The following is a 26,134-nucleotide window of genomic DNA, read 5'->3' as shown; positions in this document are numbered from 1 at the left end:
TGAGGGGTTTGCTCCTCCCTTTGGTGAGCCAGGTGCCCATGTCACAATCTTCTCCTTTTTCTCTCCTGCCTGTATGCGATTATGCAGACAGCAATAAATCCAGGCTTCATTTTCCTGATGGTCTCCTCTGCAGTATCAATGAGAAACAGGCATGAGTCAGCATTAGTCTCCAAAGGTCCTCTTTCTGTCAATGACTCATCAGTGAATGTTCCCATGCCAGAAACTACCCCCCCACCAACCCTTGAAATGCTGGCCAAAGTGCACTCAGCACCCCCCCCAACCCTCCTGCCAACATGACCAACTGCTATGACATTGCTTTGACCAGGTGCTTGGATGTGCTGCTTTCAGCCCAGATGCTGGGATCCTCATTCACTCACTCTAATACTCTTTGGAATAAACATGAGGGTAAATGTTTGGTCAGGAAGTGAGAGTATTTGAAGGAGGCCTGAGGCTTCTCTTCTGTGAACTGTCCGGTACTATGGTTCTAACATGCTTCTGAAGCTTGTCCAGTCGCTCAATTGCTCCGGAGTTTGTTATCACTCTGGAAACAGGGGTTAAAACAAGGAGATCGATTAGTACCACTTTGCGGGATTAGTCTCGCACGAAAGCGCATCATTGCTTCACTTTCCTGATTCCCTGAATTGTCATTGAAAGGCATGTTTCATGTGTGCCTCTCTCCTCATTTGAGAATGCACAGTTCAATTGAGTGCTCCTTTAATTGGCCCCCTCATTATGCACCTGCCCTCCAATCTGCCCACAGAGCCCTCACCAGCAGGGCTAAATTTTAATTTTGTACTGCACCGTCACTGCAGGTTGGAAGCTGGCTCATTGCCAGACCAGCTTGCACCCTCCCATCGTCCCAGAGGAGCTTAATGTTCAGGTCTCCCTCCCTCACAGACCTCTCAATCCTCCCCCTGTATTCCTTGATCCCATTGCATTTGTGGTGCATACCCATTTGTTAGCCCCTGAACATTATGAGGTGGATGTGCCTATGTCCCGTTTGGACCACACCCTTCCCCATCTTGAGGCCACTTGCACAGTTAAACATACACTCAGATACCCGCACAATGCCTTTTCCCCATCTGTAGGCTGCAGATGCCTCCCCTGACTGAGTGTGCCATCTTTGGCCCATTATGATGCCAGAAATCCCACGGACTGAGGCGCATCATGTTACGACCACACCCTGTGCACAATATGCTAGGCATGACTGACACTGGACTGACATGCCCTCCTCTTCCCTGGACTGGGACGATCTTTGCAAGCTCAACAATGTAAACTGAAGCGCCTCTTCACTCAGTGCTCCGAGTGGATTGTCATTCTGTAACATACTCTCTCCCCATCCTGGTGCTGAGGACGATAACCACACACCCCCACACACTCCCCCCAGTCATGTGTCTGAGTGTAACCTTCCCCACTCATAACCCCGCCCCCCCCCCCCCCCCCCCCACACCCCCCAAGCCCTCCGCTGTGTAACAGCCCTATCCCTGCAGACCCTTCCCCTGCCTGAGGCCAGTTCCACTTCCCCAGTGCAGCCCTAACCCTGCAGCCTATTAAAGAACACTGCTGCCTTACTGCTGGTCTGGTAGGTACAGACTTGTCTGTGACACCCCTTGAAAGCAATGTGGAGCTGTCTGTGAAGCCTGGCGCTGATTGCCATGAGCACTGTGTGATGCAAGGTAGGCGAACAAACCTCAAAATCAGGTTGCCAGGTGCACGTTGCTTATATACCCTTGTGAAACATGCTGTTTAACTGCACACCGACATGTCCTGATGATCCAGTGTGGGGCAGGTGATTCCAGCGAGGAGTCCTTATGCAAATATATTGAAATGACATTCCCAACACGCCATGGTGGGAGAAGCGGCCTACCATTGACAGCTGGAGCACACAATCATGACCTGGATTTAAAACAGATTTTTGGCCTACTCGTGATATTTTCCACTCCCGTCCGTCATAAAATCCGCCGCAAACAGGAGCAGAAAATCCCGGCCTTTGGGAGAAAAAAGAATGTGCAATATCTAACCTGGTTCTTCCCTTTCAAAACTTGTAAACATGACCACAGCTCCCTCCTGACTTATTCGGTTGAAATAATTGGTCTGCATATATTTAAGCCCTTCAGTATTTTATAAATCTCCTGAACCTACACTTCACTAAAGCATAGACACCCAGCTCATTGAGCCTATCTGGATAATTTAAGGTATTTTAAGCTGGGAATTAATTTTGTGGCCTCCTTTGCAGCCACCCAAAACCTCAATATCTCCCACTAAAAGAACAGAATTGGACACAGTATTCTAACTTAAGCCTAGTCAAGTACTTGTATAAGGCCAAAATTGAAGGCTTTGTTTTTTATGTAGGACATTTTATTGACTGCTCATTAATTTATCTGTGTATGTGTGTTATCATAAGTGCCAAAATGGACATAGACAGGATCTTCATTCCTTCACACACCCATTGCTGGCACCTCACCTTCATAATATCTCCAGCACCTCCAGCTGACTTTTCATGGTATGGTACTAATGCATTTGCTGGGAAAATAAGAGAAATAAAATGACAGAAAAGAGTAATATTAGTTATCAGAGCAGTAATCAACTCCAACAGGAGGAAGCTAATGTGTTCTGTGACTCCCACTCATTAGATACTCCACGCAGCTACATCCAAATAAGCCGGCCTTGTACCACAACATAATTAGATTGGCTTATAAATATATTTTGTCCACCTTGGATCAAAACACAAAACAGTAGCCTGATTTAATGGCTGAATGGGAATGGGTGCCTGGAGTGCTACTCAGGAGATAACACAGAGACCTAGCATCTGACAAACATACCATCTCAGTCAACCACCATGTTATTGACCTCATGGTTTTCAAAGAATGATACTAACAAACTCACCGTTCAGTAACTCATACATGTAAGGATCAATTTTGTAAATCACTGTTCAGATTATGTTATGGCCTGCACATTGCAGTTGTGCACCGCATTTTAATTGATGTGACTGGTGGCCAAACAATGAGGCCGCAGCATCACAAAGTTCAACCTAAATTCAATAGAAATTTAACAACATAAGCCATGCAATGGTTAAGCCATTTCTACAGGGTTTCTATGCATCTTCTGCCAAAGTCACAGCAGACATTTGAGATCCTCCCTATGGAAATTCAACCATGATGGCGCTGATACATACAGGAAGGCCAAAAATGGCTGAAGAACCCAATAAAGTGGTAACATGGAGGTCCTGCCCATTTGAAAGACAGGACCTCATTATAATTTTTGTTTCATTTACTGCCCAGCAGCCAGCCAGGCTTAACAGTGTGCACCCTTGACGATCAGAACTTGGAATGAATGGTAGTCAACAAATGCAGCAGTGGGAAAGGATGAGTGTCAGACAAGCAGGGCTGTAAAAAGCACCTTGTAGAGCCAGCAGTTTCTGCCTCCCTTTTAGTGCCAGCTTTCCCGATCTCTTGGAAACCTGCATAGCAACAGTGAATTTGATGTCAGGTTGCCAATGACACTGTGGGAGCCCGATGTAAGTATGTCAATGAAATGTCCCACCATGGAAATGGGATACTCCGATATCCACTGCCATGAACGGAGTACTGGGGCACATTCTCCATACTTAAGGCTTTAACCCTCTTAACCTGATTCCGTCCCAGCATTTGGAGGGAAGTTAATATCAAGGCCAATATGTCAAATAGACAGATGCAATAATTCAAGAGTTTTCTGCACCTTAAGTCCTGTCTTTATTGCTCATGCAGGTGGTAAAAAAATGGCTTTACCAGCATCTTCAAAGTTGATTAGGATTTCACTTTTCCAGTTGCTGCAGTTCTGTATTAGCTTCAGAATTCTCCCAAGCTGTACATATTTCATCTCCTGGATGTATTTTTTAGCAATCATATATTCTATCGTTGACTTCTTCTTGAGAGTGACAATGTCCTGTGACATGAAAACCATACTGAGGGTAAATAACTGATTTAGGATCACATTTGAAATACTAGCCATTTTTCCTTTTCCAAATGCTGATTAAGAAAGCCTTCAACTGTTAGCCGCAAAGGTTTATGGAATATCCTCCTCAAATTTGGCTGCCCTCAGAAATGTGTCACCATCCTCCACCCACTCCACGATGACATGCAAGCCATGATTCTCATCAATGGAATCACCACAGATCCTGTGAAGACTGGGGTCAAACAAGGTTGTGTCATTGTACCAACCCTCTTCTCCATTTTCCTCACTGCAATACTGCACCTCACCTCCAGCAAATTACCCGACAGGCATGGAGATAATCTACAGGACAAACTGGAAACTGTTCAATCTCACCTCCTTCAAACCAAAATCGAAATCACCCCAGCCAGTCACTGAGCTTCAGTTTGCACATTACGCTTGAGTGTGCGCTCACTCAGAAACTAAGTTCCAGGTCATTGCCGACTCCTTCTCCAAAGCAGATGAAAAAATGGGCCTTTCCTTAAACACCCAGAAACTAAAGTCCTCTTGCAACCAGCTCTCACAACACAACTTCTCCCCTCATCAATTAAGATCAACAGTGAGCTCCTGGAAAATGTGGACCAGTTTCCATACCTTGGGAGCCTCTTCTCAACGAAGACTTCCAAAGTACCAGCACAGTCTTTGGCAGACTGAGGAAAAAAGTATTTGAGGACCAGAATCTCAAACCCAAGACTAAGGTCATGGTTTACCATGCAGCAGTGATCCTATCTGCTTTGAAGACTTGGACAACATACAGCAGGCAACTCAAAATACTGGAGAAGTACCACAAAGGTACCTTTGCAAAATCCTCCAAATCCGGTGGCGAGAAAGGCGGTCCAACAGCAGCGTCCTCTCCTGAGCCAACATGCCCTGTATCGAGGTACTAATCAATAAAAATCAGCTCCAATGGGTGGGACATGTCATTTGTATGCCTGACACCAGACTCTCGAAACAACTGTTCAACTTGGAACTCGGTCACAGCAGGAAAGTCCCAGGAGCACAGCAGAAATGCTTTAGGGATGTCCTTAAAGCATTCCTGAAGATATCAAACATTCCCGCTGATTTATGGCAGTCCCTGGCTTGTGACCAACCAAAACAGAGATAGTTCATTCGTGAAGGCACTGAGCAAATCGAGAGACTTCCTTGGGAACAGTATGAGGTGAAGTCAGGGCATCAGAGAGAGAGAGCATACAAATCTCTAAAAACCTCACCTGTCTGAAACTTCAAGCACTACCTGCCACACATGGACTTATCAGCCATTTCAGAACCCAATGAACCAGAGCACAAATAAGTCATTCTTGATCCCACGGAACTGCCTAATAAGGAGGCTCCACCTCTCCCATCATTGCAACTAATAGTATTTTGAAACTCCTGTTTTGTTTCCACTATTCACAGTCTTAGCAGGCTGTTTCAGCTATATATTAGAGTACCAAATTTCTTACCAACAGCTACATGTTTTACACTTCTGTGTCAATGTTTCCATTATAAATTTCAAAGTCCATATTTAAAATGGAAACTGGTTATGTAAACTTGTCATACTGCAACTAGACTTCAATAGAACAGGCTGATGAAATGGGCAGACATGTACCAGGTGAAATTTAACGCAGAGAAGTATAAAGTGATGCATTTTGCTAGGAAGAATGAGGAGAGGCAATATAAATTAAAGGGTATAATTCTAAAGGGGATGCAAGGACAGAGAGACCTAAGGATATGTGTGCAAAAAATAACTGAAGATGGAATGCAGGTTGAGAAAACAAAAGGCACACTGGTTTGGCAACAAGTGGATTCTGGACACCCCACTTTAGGAAGGATGTGAAGGCCTTAGAGAGGTTGCAAAAGAGATTTACTGGAATGGTTACGGGAGGGGAATTTTCCCCATGTCAGGCAGGCCGGTCGGGAGCCGGTGCGGGCGGGCAGGGAGACAATCGCCACCCGCGATCAGCTCTGCGCCACTATTTTACGTGACACATGGCCGGTAGCACTCAGCACCACCTGTGCGGGTGGGGGGAGGAGGGAGAGTCGGGGCCTGCGCTCTTTCACGCATGAGGTATGGAGCTGCCTCAGGGAGATTAAGTTCATATTGAAATCTTTAAATAAGGAAAAACAAAAATTATTTAGGCATGTCCCCTCGTGTGACAGTGTCACATGAGCTGGGACATGTTTATGAATTGTTCAAAAATACCTATAGATTTTATTAAACCTTCAGGAAACCTCATCCCGTCCGTGGATGAGGTTTCCTGAAAAACACGAAGGCCACTTGGGCTCTTCGCCTGCCTGCCAACCTTAAGGTTGGACGGGCAGCCCTGTTAATTATCTAAATTAGTACCCTAATGGCCTTAACATGCCTTTGACAATTCGGCAGGCATGCAACCGCCTCCGGCACGTGCCCACCGAACGAAAGATCAGAATGACGTGCGGTGACATCGGGACACAAGCCCGACGTCACAGCGCATCATTTTACGCCGACGTGAAAATTCTCCCCAGGAGTTCAGATAGATTGGGGAGGCTGGTGCTATTCTCCTTACAGCAGAGAAAATTGAGACGAATTTGATAGAGGTATTCAAAACCATTAGAAGTCTAGACAGAGTAGATAAAGAGAAACTTCCATTGGCAAAAGGATCAAGAACCAGAGGACACAGATGCAAGGTAACTGGCAATAAAACCAAAGGTGACATGAGGAAAAACGTTCTTACACAGTAAATGGTTATGATCTGGAAAGCATTGCTTGAAAGAATGGCGGAAGCAGACTCAATCATAGCTTTCAGCTTACATAAGTAAATTAAGGGAAAAATCCCCCGTTTCGGTGGGCTGGGGGGGGGGGGAGAGTGCAGGAGCGGGCGCGGGCAGGCGTGCCTCTGATTGGATCCGATCAGGGGCGCACTGCCATTTTACGTGGGCTGGCCAATTAAGTGCTATGCGCTCCCTGTGCCAAGAGTGTGCACTGATCTCCCTGAGGCTAAGTGCTGCCTCAGGGAAATCGGCTCCAACGGGGCATGGACAGGGTGGATAGGGAGCAGCTGTTCCCCTTAGTTGAAGGATCAGTCACAAGGGGGCATAAGTTCAAGTTGAGGGGCAGGAGGTTTCGAGGGGATGTGAGGAAAAACTTTTTTACCCAGAGGGTGGTGACGGTCTGGAATGCACTGCCTGGGAGGGTGGTGGAGGCGGGTTGCCTCACATCCTTTAAAAAGTACCTGGATGAGCACTCGGCATGTCATAACATTCAAGGCTATGGGCCAAGTGCTGGTAAATGGGATTAGGTAGGTAGGTCAGGTGTTTCTCACGTGTTGGTGCAGACTCGATGGACCGAAGGGCCTCTTCTGCACTGTGATTCTGTGAAAAATGGCAAGATTTCCCTGACATGTCCCCTCATGTGACACTGTCACATGAGTTGTGACATGTCCATAACTTTTATTGAAACCTTTATTAAATATTTAAAAACCCTCATGAAACCTCATCCCGCCCGTTGCGACCCCGCCAACCTGAAAATGGAAATGACACAGGGTGACGTCAGGAGTTCCACCCGACGTCATCCTGCGTCATTTTACATGTTGGCGAGCAAGCCCCGCCCCCGCTCGCCAACTGGGAGATCCTGCCCAAAGGAAAGAATTGCAGGGTTATGGGGAAAAGGTGGGGAGTGGGATTAGATGGATTCCTCTTGCAGAAAGCTGGCACAAGCTCAATAGGCAGATGGTCTCCTTCTTTGCTGTAATCATTCTATGATTCTAACTAACCTTCCTGCCATTTCCATGCCTCAGTTTTGCATCTTCCAGCTATTCTACCTGTACTGGGGACAAACTCCTTATTCTCAAACCAACTGAACATATCTGCTTGCTAAACCACATCAAGTTTTATAATTTAACTACAAGCGATAATATAAAACAAGAGCAGTATGTATAACTTTAAAATGAGGACTAATTATGTGTCTGACCTAGTTCAATTATTCCCCCATCCTCTAACTGCACTTCATTCAGCTTTTTAAAAAATTTAAATATTTGTTCATTTAAACTTATATTCTGTGATCTTAATAGACTGGTTTATTTTGAAGTACCATTGTACAACAACAGTAATTTGTATTTATATAACACTCTTAATGCAATAAACATCCCAGCAGCATTATCAAATACAATTTGACACCGAGCCACATAAGGAGATATAGGGGCAGATGGCTAAAGGCTTAGTCAAAAAAGTACATTTTAAAGAGCATCTTAAAGGAAGAGATGCAGCAAGGCAGAGAGGATTAAGGAGGGAATTCCAGAGCTTAGGGTTTCAGCAGCTGAAGGCAGGGCCACCAACAATGCAACAATTAAAACCGGGGATGCTCAAGAGGCCAGAATTAGAAGTGCACAGATATCTCGGAGGGTTGTGGAGCAGGAGGAGATTACAGAGATAGAGAGGAATGAGCCCTCAGAGGGATTTGAAAACCAGGATGAGCATTTTAAAATCAAAGTCTTGATTAACTTGAGTCAAGGTGAGTCAGCGAGCACAGAGCGGTAGGGTAAATTCAATGAAGGGCAGAATTAGGGAAGCTGGCCAGGAGTGCGATGTAATAGTCAAATCCAGAGGTAACAAAAGCATGGATGAGGGTTCCAGCAGCAGTTGAGCCAATAGGGGCAGACTTGAGTAAGTTGGAAATAGGTGGTCTTAGTGATGGTGCGGATAAGTGGTTGGAAGCTCATCTTCTGGTCAAATATGACACCAAAATTGCAAACAGTCTGGTTCAGCCTCAGTTGCAAGGGAGAAAGAGATGGAGTCAGTTAGGGAGTGGAGTTTGTAGCGGAAATCGAAAACAATGGTTTTGGTCTTCCTAATATTGGAGGAAATTTCTTCTTTTAAACCCAGCTAAAGGCAAACAAAAGCCAAGATATGACATATTCGCAACTTTAAACATAAACACTGAGCAAGAGAACCCTGCAAGCAGCTATTCCAGGCAGCCATTGTTGATTTTCTTTCAAGCTGAGCACAATCGCCATTGTGGCAGAGCCTGTCGAAACTTGACTAGCACGGGAAGAACAAAGGAGAAGGTTCTTATGGAGCCAGCTTGGAAGAAAAAAAATTGCAAATGTACTCACCTGTTATGAAGAATGGCCATAATTAAACCTACCAGAACAATTTAGATCTATCCAAAGACCAAACCTAAAGGCAAATTTGGGGTCCTTGAGAACAGAATTTCTAAACTACCAGCGTACATCAGGTCTAAGTAGTAAGTCAGAGAAGTCCAGATTAATACCTTTTTATCCTGGAGATTTGGTGAACTTGTGGAAAAAGTAATCCTGATGCAAGACATTGATGAATTTTCAACCAGTTTCAATGAAGTATTAAAAGCACAGAGCTTAAAAAGGGATAGAAAATCCCCAGTATAGCTACAAAAGAGAAAAATACATTGCCCAAGCAAACCACACAAGGTCACCAGAGAGGCCAAACTCTTTCTGGAGGTCCTGAAAATATATTTTTTTGGGAAGCCCAGCCCAACACATTTCCCAAAATGCAACAGCAGGTGGCAGTACGGAGCAAGCAGCTGGATGTGAATAAGGGAAGCCATGAGATGAAATCCAAAATAAACAAACCCTGCAAAAGGAAAACGGAATAAGGTTGGAAAATGTTCACAGCAAAGCTGAACTGAAAGATTTGAAACACAAGATTTGAAACACAAGATTCAAGCTGAGTATATACCTTTGAAAATGCACGATAAACTAAAGTCTTCGATGAACCAAACTGTTCGAGGTATGAACAAACAAATTTCTGAGACATGACAAACGTACCAGTAGGAAATAGCAATACTGAATTCCATTGTTAGCAAATGGAAGTGGGAGTTGGGAAAACTCAACCAAATATACAGACAGGCACAGCAGCAGGCAGAAAATGCACTCAAAGAAGTTACGGCCTTCAAAGACTCATTGAGGACCCAGGACATGCCCCTGGGAAAACATGGGGCAGGATTTTCGGGTCATCAGGCCAGTGCGGTGGGTGGGCCCAGGAGCAGCCGGGAAATGGCCCACCGCCCCCAATTAATGGCCAGCCAGCATGAAAAGCACGCTGAGAAGCTCAGCGCTGCCAGGGTGGGGGCAGGAGGAGGGCGAGCGCTGAAGTCAGTGTGGGCAGGGGGGAGCATGCAATGAAAGCTCCCTGAAGGCAGAGAGCTGCCTCAGGGAGCTGAAGAATATAAAGCCATCAAATAAAGATTTATAAATGCAGAAAAATATCTCCACACATCGGACTTACTCACCTAAACATATGCATTATAAAAATTCTGCCCAAACATTTTAAATTTATTTTTATTTAATTATGGAAACCTCATCCCGCCCTTGGATGAGGTTTCTTGAAAAATGCAAAGGCTGCCTGGCTGATCCGTCCACCCGCCAACCGTAAGGTTGGACAGTCAGCGAAAAATTGCTGTTAATTAATACTGTAATGTCCTTATTAAGCCTCTTAATTGTCAGCGGGCATACTGCCGACTCTTGCGTGTGCCCGCCGACAAATATCACGAGTGCGCAATGACGTCGGGATGCTTGCCCGATCGGGTCAGGCGCCCATAAGGAGTTAAAAATTTTGAATACTACTTCAGAAAAAGCTGCGTTGGAACTATCAGTAGTAACAAGGCAATGCACTGAAGCACAGATTGAGAAGGCATGGGCTGAATAGGAAAATAAACAGTTGAAAGAACAGCTAACTGTCCTTCAAGATCAAATTCAAAAACAGTAGCAGCATGAAGAAATAAAGGCTACCTTGAATAGCAGAATGGAGGAACAGCAGAACAAACTCAATAAGACTCTGTTAAAGTACAAGAAAACGCAACACGAAATAATTGCACTTTGCAAAGTAAAGGCAAACCTGCTAAAGGACCATCACACGCTACAAGGGTCCCTCAGGTCAAAGTTTGTGCCTCTGGAAAATTACGAAATTAAGCAAAATGAGTTTAGGAACATAGGAACACAGGAGCCATTTGGCCCTTTCAGCCTGCTCCACCATTTAACTTAATCGCGGCTGAATGATTAAGCCACCTCAACGCGATCTTCCCACACTATCCATGTATCCCTTAATGTCATTGTTATCTAGAAACCTATCGACCTCTGCTTTGAACATTTAATGACTGAGCCTCCACCGCCCTCTGGGATAAAGAATTCCAAGGATTTGCCACCCTTTGAGTGAAGAAATTCCTCCTCGTCTTGGTCTTAAATGTCTTACATCTTATTCTGAGACTGTGTCCCCTGGTTCTAGACACCCCAGCCATGGGAAACATCCTTCCTGCATCTACCCTGTTGAGCCCTGTAAGAATTTTGTACACTTCAATGACAGTACCTCTCATTCTTCTAAATTCTAGAGAATACAGGCTCAGTCTCCTCAATCTTTCCTCATGGGGCAATCCCACCACCCTGGGATGAGTCTGGTGAACCTTTGTTGCGCACTCTCTATGGCAAGTATATCCTTCCTTATGTAAGGAGACTAAAACTGCACTCCAGGTATGGTCTCACCAAGACTTTATAGAATTGCAGCAAGACTTCCTTACTCCTGGACTCAAATCCCCTTGCAATAAAGGCTAACATACCTTTTGCCTTCATAATTGCTTGTTGCATCTACATGTTAGCTTTCAATGACTTATGAACAAGAACCTCCAAGTCTCTTTGGACATCAACATTTCCCAAACTCTTCCCATTTAAGAAACATTCTGTATTTGTTTTCCCTACCAAAATGGATAACTTCATATTTTTCCACATTATATTCCATCTGCTATATTTTTGCCCACTCACTTAGTCTGTCTAAAACTCCTTGAAGCCTCTTTGCATCCTCCTTACAGCTCACATTCTCACCAAATTTTGTGTCATCAGCAAACTTGAAAATATTACATTTGGTCTCCACATCCAAATCATTATATAGATTGTGAATAACTGGGATCCAGGCACTGATCTTTGTGGTAGCCCATTAGTTCACAGCCTACCAACCTGAGAATGATCCGTTTATCCCTACTCTCTGTTTTCTGTCCATTAACCAATCGTCAATCCATGTCAGTATATTTCCCCAATTCCATGAGCTCTAATTTTGCTTACTAACCTCCTGTGTGGGACCTTATCGAAAGCCTTCTGAAAATCACCAATCCACTGGTTCTCCCTAGTCTATCCTGCTAGTAACATTCTCAAAAAAACTGCAACATGTATGTCAAATGTGATTTCCTTTTTCCCTTTCATAAATCCATGTTGACTCTGTCCAATCTCACCATTATTTTCTAAATGCTCAGTTATCACATCCTTTAGAAGTGATTCTAGCATTTTCCCTCCTACTGATGTCAGGCTAACAGGTCTTTAGTTCCCTATTTTCTTTCTCCCTCCTTCCTTAAATAGTGGGGTCACATTTGCTACCTCCCAATCTGCAAGTACCATTCTAGAATATATAGAATTTTGAAAGATGATCACCAATGCACCCGCTATCTCTACAGCCACCTCTTTCAACACTCTGGGAAGTAGACATCAGGTTTGGGGATATCAATTTTCAGCCCCATTAATTTTTTTCCAGCACCACTTTTTTACTAATACTAATTTCTTTCAGTTCCTTGATATCACTGGTCCCTTGACTCCCTAATATTTCAGGGAGGTTTCTTGTGTCTTCCTCCATGAAGACACACACAAAGGGCTGAATTTTCACCTCGGCGTGCAGGCGTGCACCCAATATGCATGAGCGTGAAATAGCGCACAATGACGTCGAGCAAGCGTCCCGACGTCATTGCGCATTCACACGGTATTTTGGTTGGAGGACATGCTGACAATTAAGAGGGCTGTTAAGCCATTAATAAATTAATTAAACTAGCAAAAAGGCCGAGTGGCCTTTGGATTTTTGAGGAGTCCTCATCCATGGGCGGGATGAGGTTTCCGATGTTAATTACAAATAAAATAAACATTTTTAAATCTCATTTCTAACATGTTCCTGTTCATGTGGCAGAGTCACATGAGGGAACATTTTCCTATTTTTAAAAACTTTATTTTTCATGTGTAAAATCGTCAGCTCCCTGAGGCAGCTCTGTGCCTTCAGGAAGCTTTCTGTAAGCACACCCGCACACATGCGCTGACTTCCGCGCTCGGCCTCCCCCCAACCCAGGCAGCCAGTGTGAAATTGCGGTCAGGGCCCGATTGCGGGCGGCAGACCATTGCGCAGCCGCTCCCGGGTCCGCCCATTGCGTCAGCCCAACGAGGGGAAAATCCTCCCCTAAGTATTTGTTTAGTTTCTCTGCCACTTCCTTATTACCCATTGTAAATTCTCCTTTCTCTGCCTGTTATTGGCCTTCAATTGTCTCTACTAACCTTTTCCTTTATTCATACCTACAGAAGCTTTTATAGTCTGTTTTTATGTCCCTCGCTAGTTTACTTTCATATTCTATTTTCTCTTTCTTTATCAATTTCTTAGTTCTCTTTTGTAGAATTTTAAAATGCTCCCAATCCTCAGGCTTGCTACTTTTTTGTGAACTTTATATGCCTCTTCCTTTGATCTGATGGAATCCTTAACTTCTGTTATTAGCCATGGTTGGATCACTTTTCCTACTGGTTTTATGTACCTTAAAGGAATATAGATTTGTTGCAAACCGTGTAGAAATTCTTTAAGTACTGTCTACCATTATAAATGTAGTTCCCCAATCTACCTCAGCCAACTTGCCCCTCATATCTTAGTAATTTCTTTTGTTTAAAGATCCTAGCTTCAGACTGAACTACATTACTTTCAAACTTCATGTAAACTTCTTCATGTAAACGCTTATCATATTACGGTCACTCTTCCCCAAAGGCTCCTTTACAACGAGATTATTAATTAGCACTTTCTCATTGCACAGTACTAGATCAAAAATAGCCCATTCTCTAGTTCCTCAATATACTATTCTGGAAAGCCATCGTGTATACATTCCAGGAATTTGTCCTCCTGGACATTACTGCTAATTAGGTTACTCAGTCTCTATGTAGATTGAAGTCCCCCTTGATCACTGTATTACCCTTGTTACATGCATCTCTAATTTCCTGATTTATACCACGCCCTACATTACCGCTATTATTTAGTGGCCTATAAACAACTCCTACCAAAGTTCACTGGCCCTTGTCACTCTGAACTTAATGTCACTCTAAATGAACTGATCAACCAATTGGCTGAGAAGGCTCAGGAATGTTCTAGATTCCACCAGGGATCCAAGAGGTACAAGAAAGAGACTACAAGCGAAGGATGGGTCTGGCCACACTGCCGCGGAACGCTCCAAGTAGTTGGACCGTGCCGTACCACCTGTCACTCGTGGAAAGATTTATGCAGAGAAACACCTTTGACCACAAGTCCATCAGGCAATGGTCAGCACGTAACGTCTTAGAGGCCCTGCGGGAAAAGGAAAGGGTGGATCCTGTGGGATGGCTCCCCGAGCAGACTGTCAAAGTCATTTGGCAGAATGCCTCATCGCCAGAACTTTCCAACAAGCACCAAGACGTAGCTTGGCTGGTGATGAGAAAGGCCCTCCCCGTCAGATCCTTCCAACACGCCAGGAGTCTCACCCCCTCTGCACGTTGCCCTCGACGTGGCTGTGGTGGGAACGAGACCGTTGTTCACCTCCTTGTGGATTGTGCCTTTGCAAAGAAGGTCTGGAGAGAGATGCAGTGGTTTTTGTTGAGGTTCATCCCGAGCAGTTCTGTGACACAGGATTCTGTGCTCTATGGGCTGTTCCCAGGGACACACACCGAGACAAACATCAACTGCAGCTGGAGGATCATCAACTTGGTGAATGACGCTCTTTGGTCTGCCCAAAACTTGTTGGTCTTCCAGCGCAAAGAGTTGTCCCCGACCGAGTGCTGCAGACTGGCACATTCCAAAGTCCAGGACTACGTGCTGAGGGACGCACTAAAGCTTGGGGCAGCTGCCTCAAAGGCGCAATGGGGAAAGGTCGCTGTCTAAGACCTTTCTGCCATAGGGCACCGAAGGGCTGGGAACTGTTTAGAGCCCCTCGGGCTGTACAGCTCACAATGAATGTATGGATTGAATACTAATTGTATTATAATTATATTGAAGCACCTCAGAGTGCAACATGATGTATGTTGATAACTCCAATACCATTGTCTAATTGTCAGTAATGACCATATTGAAATTATTGTAATATTCACTGATTGTATTGATGCACCTCGTGATCCATGTTGTAAAAGTTTAATCTGATTGTACTTTTCGTGATGGCGATTTTGAAATGTTTTGTAATGTTCTTCCAGATATTTTATGAATAAAGTATATTTTTCAAAAAAAAAAGAGACTACAAAGCTGAAGAAAATGGTTGGACATTTGGAAGGAAACTTGGGAAAACATTATGGGTGGTATTTTCCGGCCCGGTCCCGCCAAAGTCAACAGAGATTTGAATGGCTCGCCGCATCTGGAAACTCCCGGCCTACATTTGCAAAGGCACATGTGAAAAGATGAAAATTAAGAACCAAGAATAGCAAGATCAAGTAAAACTACTCAGAAAAGAGTGTGAAGTGTCTCAAAAACAACTGGCAGAATTGCAATTACAGAGGGTGAGCTTGAAGAATAGTGCAGAGGAGTTGTGCTCTATTAAAGAAAATCTGATCAGCATAGAGAACCAACTTTCACATACAAAAGATGAATTTGTAAATGAAAAACAAGAACTAATGAGAACATTGGAATTGCTCACAGGAAGTAGAACACTTGAAAGGGGACTCAAAATGCTTAAATGACTAACTTATAGAAGCAAATTTGACAAAGATCAATCTTCAATTAAAACTTGATGAACTTCAAGCATCAGAAGTCTCTAGTAAGCATCGTGCAAAATGCCTAGAACAGGAGAAAGAAATGCTGATGCATCAGAACAATTGCTTGAAAGCAGAATTAACAACCAAAACTGATGAACTTCTTGAACTTCGCTCCAATCGGGAACAACATGAAGGTTGAGATACACAACATGGAAGAGCAAATCCAGACTTTGAAAGCAAACAGGAGAAATTCTACGAAACAGACTGGCAATCTAACAAGTGAATTGAAAGAGTCCAAGGAGCAGTCAATGACCATGGAAAAAAATTCCAAACAGAACTGAATGCCCAGATGAAGTTGTCAAACTTATATTAAGAGTTGCACAGATAATTCTGAAACAGAGACAACTCAACTTGCCAGAGTAGTTGCTGAGCTGCATGAAAAGATTCATAGGCTCAAAAAACAACTGGAAAAGACGAAAATACTCAAAAGTTTTGATAAAATTGTGAAACAAGTTGGAATGAGGATTTCATTTTTGAAACATGAACTTCCACATATGTCACGACAACCCATATGACAACGGAAGGAGCGCAAAAAGTACCAAGGAGATGGCTACAATGTTCATCCATTCTGCAAGAAACAAGTTAGAGTAGCAACCAGAAACAAGCGCAAAAGCCGAACCAACCAATTGCAGTTCAACCCAAAAGAAGAAAACATACCCAGATGCCAGGAACCTCAAAACCTAAAGTCTACTACTCCTCCAAAAGTAGTGGGAACGAGATATGGAAGGGTTTTCAGGCCTCCAAACCACATGAACCTTTGAATTCAAGGACTTGAAGGAGGGGAGATGGGGTAGTGATAAAGTAGTAATGACAATGTAAGACATAAGGTAAACTGTAATCACTTAAAATACTTGGGTAAAGAATTAAGGGAGGTGTAGTATAAGGGTGTGGCACATATTGGGTTAACGTGGGACTGAGTACAGAACCACCCACACAGGGATTCAGCCGAGTGTTGGACAGAGCCACGTGTACTAGCAGAATGGAGACGGCTTCTAGCTTGTATATTTGTAAATAGTTCTAAAAGTCAATAAAGACTAACCTACGTATGACTACGAAGACTTCTTCAGATGTACAGAAATGTAACCAACAGCCTATTTGTGAAGCATCTTGTACTTTTTTGTTAATGTTAAAGGAGGCAATGCATAGTGAACAGGAAAATAAGGTAAATGTTACTCCTTTCTAGCTCAGGGGCACAGAATCCAGTTGTAGTGCTACTAAGCTGAATTAAGTTAGCAAACTCAGCATAAAGAAGGAATCAACCCTAGACTTCCCTAATCTGCATGAAATTAGTGGTATTTAAGTCCCTGGGATTTATGTTTTTACTTACACTACTGTCCATACTCTTTTCCTTTCTCAAAAACAGCTCTTCATAAAGTAGCTCTATTTGTCCTGCAAAACAGTAAAGGTAGAAATATAAGCATAGGTAAAATAAGCTAAAAATGATGAATATTTGCATTTTCCTTCAAGTTGCAGCACTCAGGTTTAAAATCGGGGGGGGGGGGGCAATGGCGTAATTGTATTGTCACTGGACTAGTAATCCAGAGACCCAGGGGAATGCTCTGGGGACCCTGGTTCAAATCCCACTAAAGCAGATGGTGGAATTTGAATTCAATAAAAATCTGGCATAAAAATTTAATGATGACCATGAAATGATTGTTGCCCCTTTAGGGAAGGAAATCTGTCGTCCTTACCTGGTCTGGCCTGGCCTACATGTGACCCATAGCAATGTGGCTGACACTTATATGCCCTCTGAAATGGCCTAGCAAGTCACTCAGTTGCATCAAACCGCTACAAAGCCCCAAGAAAGGAATGAAACCGGACAAACCATCGACGTAGGCACTGGAAATGACAATGGTAAAATCAGCCCTGTCGACCCTCCGTAATTACGAATATCTGGGGGGGGGGGAAGTGTCTCACAGACTAGTCAAGCAACAGCCTGACACAGCCACCCTTACAGATAATGTCGCAGACACCACCATCACCATCCCTGGGTTTGTTCTGCCAGCAGGGGTGTCGACACTGTCGGGAGGGAGCTGCCCTGTGAGTCCTCAACATCGACTCTGGATCCCATGAAGTCAAGATTACCACGTACCACCCTCCCTCAACTGATGAATCAGTACTTCTCCATGTTGAACACCATTTGGAGGAAGCACTGAGGGTGGCAAGGACGCAGGATGTACTCTGGATGGGGGACTTCAATGTCCATCGCCAAGGCTGGCTCAGTAGCACCACTACTGACCGAGCTGGCCGAGTCCTAAAGGTCATAGCTGCTAGACTTGGCGTGGGAAAACATACTTGAGCTCATCCTCACCAATCTGCCTGCTGCAGATGCATCTGTCCACGACAGTATCGGTGGGAGTGACCACCACACGGTCCTTGTGGAGGCAAAGTCCAGCCTTCACATTCAGGATACCCTCCATCATGTTGTGTTGGATAGATTTTGAACCAATGTAGCAACTCAAGACTGGGCAGTCATGAGGCGCTATGGGCCATCAGCAGCAGCAGAATTGTACTCAAACACAATCTGCAAACTCATGGCCCGGTATATCTCCCACTCTACCATTACCATCAAGCCAGGAGATAAACCCTGGTTCAATGTGCAGGAGGGCATTCCATGAGCAGCACCAGGCATAACAGTCATGAATGGTGGTGGACAATTAAACAACTCACTGGAGGAGGAGGCTCCACAAATATCCCCATCCTCAATGATGGAGGAGACCAGCACAGCAGTGCAAAAGATAAGGCATTTGCAACAACCTTCAACCAGAAGTGCCAAGTGGATGATCCATCTCAGCCTCCTCCGGAGGTCCCCAACATCACAGACGCCAGTCTTCAGCCAATTCGATTCACTCCACATGATATCAAGAAACGGCTGAAGGCACTGAATACTGCAAAGGCTATGGGCCCTGACAATATTCCGGCAATAGTACTGAACACTTGTGCTCCAGAACTTACCGCGCCCCTAGCCATGCTGTCCAAGTACAGCTACAACACTGGCATCTACCCGGCTATGTGGAAAATCGACCAGGTATGTCCTGTACACAAAAACAGGACAAATCCAACCGGGCCAAGAACCGCCCCATCAGTCTACTCTCGATCATCAAAGTAATGGAACAGGTCATCAACAGTGCTAACCAGTGTCACTTGCTTAGCAATAACCTGCTCACTGACACCCAGTGTGGGTTCCATCTGGGCCAGTCAGCTCATGACCTCATTACAACCTTAGTTCAAACATGGCCAAGAGAGCAGAACTCCTGACGTGAGGTGAGAGTGACTGCCCTTGACATCAAGGCCACATTTGACCAAGTGTGGCATCAAGGAGCCCTAGCAAAACTGGAGGAAATAGGAATCAGGACGGGGAACTCTCCACTGGTTGGAGTCATACCTAGCACAAAGAAAGATGGTTGTGGTTATTGGAGGTCAGTCATCTCAGCTCCAGGACATCGTTTCAGAAGTTCCTCAGGGAAGTGTCCTTGGCCCAACCATCTTCATCCATGACCTTTCTTCCACCATAAGGTCAGAAGGGTGGATGTTCGCTGATGATTGCACAATGTTCAGCACCATTCGCGACTCCTCAGATACTGAAGCAGTCCATTTCCAATTGCAGCAAGACCTGGACAATATCCAGGCTTGGGCTGAAAAGTGGCAAGTAACATTTGTGCCACACAAGTGCCAGGCAATGACAAAAGAGAATCTAACCATCACCCCTTGACGTTCAACGGCATTATCATCGCTGAATCCACCACTTTCAACATCCTGGGGGTTACCATTGACCAGAAACTGAACTGGACTAGCCATATAAATACTGTGGCTACAAGAGCAGGTCAGAGACTGGGAATTCTGAGGCAAATAGCTCACCTCCTGACTCCCCAAAGCCTGTCCACCATCTACAAGGCACAAGTCAGGAGTGTGATGGAATACTCCTCACTTGCCTGGATGAGTGCAGCTCCAACAACACTCAAGAAGCTCAACACCGTCCAGGACAAAGCAGCCCATTCGATTGGCACCACATCCATGAACCTTCACTCCCTATACCACCGATGTACAGTAGCAGCAGCGTATACCATCTAAAAGATGCACTGCAGGAATTCAACAAGGCTCCTTCGACAGCACCTCCAAACCCACAACCACTACCATCTAGAAGGACAAGGGCAGCAGATACATGGGAACACCACCACCTAGAGGTTCCCCTCCAAGTTACTCACCCTCCTAACTTGGAAATATATCGCCATCCCTTCACTGTCGCTGGGTCAAAATCCTGGTACTCCCTCCCTAACAGCACTGTGGGTGTACCTACACCAAATGGACTGCAGCAGTTCAAGAAGACAGCTCACCACCACCTTCTCAAGGACAACTAGGGATGGGCAATAAATGCTGGCCCAAAGAGCGAAGCCACATTCCATGAATGACTAAAAAAAATACATTTGGTTTTGTTCAACTTATATTGTTGGGTTGTTAGTGGTTGTTCCACTAATCATGTTATGAATTAATTGCCAACTATTCACCAATTATTTGTGATTGAAGGCATCATTCAGTGGAAAAGGTTGTGTGAAAACAACAGAGTCCCAGTCATCCTGTTATTTCTTTCTCAGGAGAGGGTAATCACATGGAAGGCATTCATTGTCCATTGGCCTAAGAAGATAGTGGGAAAGCTTCTTCCTTTTGGTCCAACAGGGTGTTTTTCTAGGCCACTTTCAGAGGGTGGTTAATAGTCAGCCACGTTGGTGTTGGGCTGATGTTGCATATAGGCCAGATCAGTTAAGGGCAGTAGGTTTCCTTCCCTAAAACAAATTAGTGAACCATTTTGTTTTTCTCGCAATCATGATCATTCTTACTGATTCTAACATTTTTATTGCAGCCAACAATTATCGTTAACTAATATCAATAAAACAAATTAGCTACTCATTCGTCATATTGCTGTTTCTGAGATTCTGCTGCATAAAAATTAGCTAACATGTCTGTCTATAAAAAATAGATTCTCCAAAACGCACCAATGACACATTTCCTTGACTTCCCTTGTGACTGTCAGCCAGCTTGGCTGCATCTCTCAGAAATGTTCTGTACTTTTCTAGAATGGCCATCACAGTAGAAGCTAGCACAGGCAAACAAACAACCAGGGCAGACAGAGAAGATGATGTCACAAAGGAGTCTGACCTACAAACTCTCATAGATAAAACTGGGCTCAGGAGACACTGTACAAGAGCACAAGAATTAGGAGCAGAAGTAGGCCATTCAACCCTTTGAGCCTGCTCCCTCATCTGATAAGATCATGGCTGATCTGAGTGGGATCTCAACTCCACTTTCCAGTCCACCCCCCATCTAATGATGTCACTCATGCCACCTGGAAGATGATGGTACTGCCACTAAGTGCCAACTCTCTCACCCTCAGGATGTAAATCACTGCTGCAAAAAAATCCAATGACCCAATTCTCTAAAAGTAACAATTCCAGAAATTAACCCATCAAAATGAACTTTGGTTAAGTTGCATCATTCTTCCCCTCAGAACACCACTGCAGCTGAACCAGGATCAAGTTCCCAAGATTATCCAACAACAACTCCTTGCAAGAAACCAGTTGTCATAAGAGGAGGGTCACCTTGATTCCATGATACTAGTCCTGGCTTTGCACCTAAAAGCACCGGAACATGTGGAAGAAAGCCATGGGGAAGCAGTGTTAGAATAAGTACGTAGGTTGGCTTGTAACAAAATAGATTATGCATTGATGTTGTGCTTTTTTATAAGTCATACAGAAAAGGATGCATTTATTGACTCATTTAATGTAATGATGATTACTGGCACTTGTTTTGGGACAAACAGCACTGCAATGCTCTAGGCGATGTGTACTGGGTTGAGAGAATGATCCGTTATTTGAAAATGGGGCAGAGGGAGTTAAGGCCTTCATGTTATAAATAGACTGTTACACAGAAAACTTGTGCGATGTGTTCCGTTGCCCTTGTGGGAGGGACTGAGGGGTCATTATGACATCCTCCATACAGTTCTGCCTCCAACTAAGCTAACCCTTCTTCTCAACGATGTAAACTTCTAGACCTAACTGTATGTTAGGGCAGGCTACAACTAGAGCACACTGAAGCCTCTCCTGATCTACCCAAATAGTGAAAGTGTCCCTTTAAAACCATGGTAGTTCTCACAATGACCAGATTGTAAAGCCACATTATTTGTTGTAGTGGTCCATAGCTGCTGTTCAGATCACTCTTAGCTGGATCATTATCCATGGGAGCAGGCGACAGGGTTTGTCATCCACAAGCAATCCATTTACTTGATTTTCAGGGAAGGTTGAAATTAGAAATTTGAATTCATCATGACAGCTTTCTACATAACCCATGCTGAGGAGTCAGATGCTTTGTCTGCTGTCACACATGTCCTCAAGTAGTTATCAGCACTTTGCGTAGGAGTTTGCAAAGCATTTTGGTTGCCATTACTTTCACCGTGGACTTGGGGAAAGCCAGCACCACTGTAAAACTGGATTCCTATTGTAGCAAGGAGGTAGCACTGTATCCGACTAGCGCTGGGCCCTGCAGCTGCTGTGGTGGTTGTCGACTGGATCCCTGCTGGCTGCTGCTGGTGGATAGCACCGGGCTGGGGAACTTATCACTGCCCGTGGGAGGGGTGCTTCAAGGAGAGCGCAGTTTCTTTGCCGGACTCGAAGGGGCAGAACCAGAGGCCACGAGTGTCATGGAGAAGTGTCAGAGGAGCTGGAGGAACCCCAGAGAGCAGCAAGAAAAAAAGGGTCACTGGGTGCATGGGTTACAGGTGAAGGAGCCTCAGAGCAAGGCCAAAAAGACACAGAGCTGCAGCGGTTTTACAGCACAGCCATCCTGGAGTATCTAGCTGCGAGGTGCTGGAGGATGCAGATAATGCATACAAAGACTTAAAGGTAAAGCGTATTACCCCTCTTGCAACTTGAAGAGTTGGCTTCCTCAATCAAAGCTACCCTTGCTTGTGTTGGTGTCATTCCTCTCACTCAGATCACTTTCCGATTGGCAAGAAGGGACAGCAGAAGACTGTTTGAGGATGGAAGCTTCCGTCCTTTGCTTTATTATCTCAGGTCACGCCAACCCCTTTGTTTAGTTGTTTGGTTCAGTTCTCCATGGTTTTTTTTATTTGGAGTGTCGAGCAACCATCACCCGCTGTAAGATAAGCCTGTTCACGTGTTTACGTATACATTTTTATGCCAGTCGAAGTGGAGATGTTCGCTGATGATTGCACAATGTTCAGCACCATCCGCAACTCCTCAGATACAGAAGCAGTCCATGTACAAATGCAGCAAGACCTGGACAATATCCAGGCTTGAGCAGACAAGTAGCAAGTAACTTTCGTGACACACAAGTGCCAGGCAATGACCATCTCCAACCAGAGAAAATCTAACCATCGCCCGTTGACATTCAATGGCACTACCATCACTGAATCGCCCACTATCAACATCCTGGGGGTTACCATTGACCAGAAACTGAACTGGATTAGCCATATAAATATAGTGGTTACATGGGCAGGTCAGAGGCTAGGAATCCTGCGGCAAGTAACTCACCTCCTGACTCCCCAAAGCCTGTCCACCATCTACAAGGCACAAGTCATAAGTGTGATGGAATACTCCCCACTTGCCTGGATGAGTGCAGCTCCAACAACACTCAAGAAGCTTGACACCATCCAGGACAAAGCAACCCGCTTGATTGGCACCCCATCCACAAACATTCACTCCCTCCACCACCAACAAACAGTGGCAGCATTGTGTACCATCTACAAGATGCACTGCTCCTCACCAAGGCTCCTCAGGCAGCACCTTCCAAACACATGACCACTACCATCTAGACGGACAAGGGCATTAGATACATGGGAACACCACGACCTGGAAGTTCCCCTCCAAGTCACTCACCCTCCTGACTTGAAAATATATCGCCGTTCCTTCACTGTCACTGGGTTAAAATCCTGGAACTCCCTTCCTAACAGCACTGCGGGTGTACCTACACCACATCAGGTGCAGGGGTTCAAGAAGGCAGCTCACCACCACCTTCTCAGGGGCAATTAGGGATGGGCAATAAATACTGGATTAGCCAGTGACACCCACACTCCATAAATGGATTTTTAAAAAATGATGGTATGGGGAGATTTAATTGAAGTGCATAAAATTATGAAGGCCTGGCTAGAGTGGAAGGAAAGACCTATTTCCATTAGCGGAATGGTCAATAAACAGGGAGCGTAGATTTATAAGTAATAGTTAAAGGGAAAGAGTCATAAAAGAGGCATTTTTCCAGCACAGGGTGAGCTCTGATATCAGGACTATATGCAGGTATATCAAAGTCATTTATATGTATCAAAAAAAGCAGTAGTCCCAGAAATGACCCTAGGAGAATACTACTATTTATCATAACTCAGTCTGAAAAACAGCCATTTGCCATAGCGCACTGTCATCTGTCCTTCAGCCAATTTTTTATCCAAACTGGCAATGCCCCTCCTATTCCCTGAACTTCAAATTTGTTAATCAGTTTTTTTTTTGTTGCACTTTGTCAAACGCCTTCTTAAAATCCATATAAACAACATCCCTTCTCTGTTACTTCATCAAAAAAATTGTTTAGACAAGCACAACCTGCCTTTTTCAAGTTCCCTTTATGTAAACTACCACTCTATTCTCATATTCTCTCCCTGCCAGTCTTATTTTCCCCTCCGCTTCCCTTCTCAATTATTGTATTTGGCTTGTTTCTCACTTGAAGAATTTACCTGACAGGCATCATAAACCCTTTTTTTGTTTCATCATAATCTCTATCTCCCTTGTCATCTAAGGAGCTCTGGCTTTGGCTCCAATACTTTCGCCCTTGTTGCAATGTACCTCAAACTTTTATCATTGCATAGTCCTAACAAAAGCAAGAGGGCACAGATTTAAAGTAATTGGCAAAAGAAGCAAAAGCGAAATGAGGAAGAACATTTTCATGCAGCAAGGTTAAGGTCTGGAATGCACTCCCTATGAGTGTGGTAGATGCAGATACAATTGAGGCATTCAAAAGGGAATTAGGCTGTTACCTCAAAAGGAAGAATGTGCAGGGTTATGGGGAGAAGGTGGAGCAATGGCACTAGGTGAATTGCTCATTCAGAAAACTGGTGCAGATGTGTTGGGCTGAATGGTCTCTTTCTGCGCTGTAACAATTTTATGATTCTGAAGCATCTGCTCCTTAAAGATCACCCATTATTCCATTACAGTTTTTCCTGTCAGTCTTTGGTTCTATTTTACCCTGGCTAGATCTCCTCTCATCCCGCTGATGTTAGCCCTCTTCCACTTTAGAAGCTCAATGTTAGATTGTTCCTTGCTCTTCTCCATTACTAATCCAAACCTTATAATACAATGATCACTCTTAGCCACATGTTCCCTCTGTGAAGATGGATGTTATTACTTTAATATTTTGGGAATATGGTGGTATTCTGTAAAGAAGGCTGTGGGCTGTATTTTCCCCCCGTTGGGGGGAGAAGTTGATGGGTGGGCGCGTATGGGTCCGCTTGCGATTGGCACCCCCGATTGGAAGCGCGGTGCCATTTTACATGGGCGGGCCAATTAAGGCCCGCCCAGCATGACATCCGCACAGAAGCACTATGCGCTCCCTGTGCAGGCGGGGGGAATCCCAAAATCGAGAGTGCGCTCTTTCGTGCATGTGCACAAAAGAGCGCACTCATCCCCCTGAGGCTAAGTGCAGCCTCAGGGAGATCGGCTGCACATGTAAAAAAGACAAAAATAGAAAAGTAAAATTTCCCTTACATGTCCCCTCATGTGACAATGTCACATGAGTTGGGACATTTCCATAATTTTTACAAAATCTTTATTAAAATTTCTTAAAGCCTACATGAAACCTCATCCTGCCTGTGAGGTTTCATGTTTTCTCTAGTTCCCGCCGGGGCTCCTGGCCTGCCTACCCACCAACCTTAAGGTTGGACGGGAAAGTCCTTTAATTACTTAACTAATCCTGTCAATAACCTCAATTGGCCATTGACAGGTCGGCGGGCACGCAGCTGATTTTGCTATGCCCGCGCCTTCCTGAAAATTTAAATTGGGCGTGGTGACGTCGGAAGGTACCCCCGACGTCACCGCGTGTCATTTTACATGTCGGCGAGTGGGCCCCGCCCCCGCTCGCCGACTCATAAAATTCTGCTGTGTCTATGATTAATTCAACTGGGAGGTTAGTAAAGCCAGATTATCTGTGGGAACTGAGAGATGAAAGGTAAAGGTGTTAAGTTCATGCATTTGTATTGAGAGGTTATGGTGAGGTTGGATTTACAAGTAAATAGGTTGGGTTTAAAAATTTGCACAAGGAGATGTGTAGGGACTTGGAATTTCAGCTGTTAAATTTCAAAGGTGAGTTTAAGGGACTTCTACAACTTACAGAGTTTTCCTAAATAAACAAGG

General features: G+C 44.5%; 1 protein-coding gene across 1 annotated transcript in view; it reads right to left on the bottom strand.

The window, feature by feature from the left end:
- Positions 1 to 514: 514 nt before the first annotated feature.
- LOC144669355 (inositol 1,4,5-triphosphate receptor associated 2-like) overlaps positions 515 to 26,134 on the bottom strand; it is a 184,654-nt gene continuing 159,034 nt past the window's right edge. Inside the window, exons 15-19 of the mRNA XM_078531724.1 lie at positions 17,059 to 17,120; positions 4,564 to 4,619; positions 3,768 to 3,943; positions 2,465 to 2,523; positions 515 to 541 (exon numbers count right to left, since the gene is read on the bottom strand). Coding sequence (XP_078387850.1) covers positions 515 to 541; positions 2,465 to 2,523; positions 3,768 to 3,943; positions 4,564 to 4,619; positions 17,059 to 17,120 — 380 coding nt within the window. The remainder of the gene's footprint in view (positions 542 to 2,464; positions 2,524 to 3,767; positions 3,944 to 4,563; positions 4,620 to 17,058; positions 17,121 to 26,134) is intronic.

Source organism: Cetorhinus maximus, chromosome 29, assembly GCF_964194155.1.
Source record: "Cetorhinus maximus chromosome 29, sCetMax3.hap1.1, whole genome shotgun sequence".
NCBI classification, from domain to species: Eukaryota; Metazoa; Chordata; class Chondrichthyes; order Lamniformes; family Cetorhinidae; genus Cetorhinus; species Cetorhinus maximus.
This window is presented reverse-complemented; position numbering and strand designations above follow the sequence as displayed.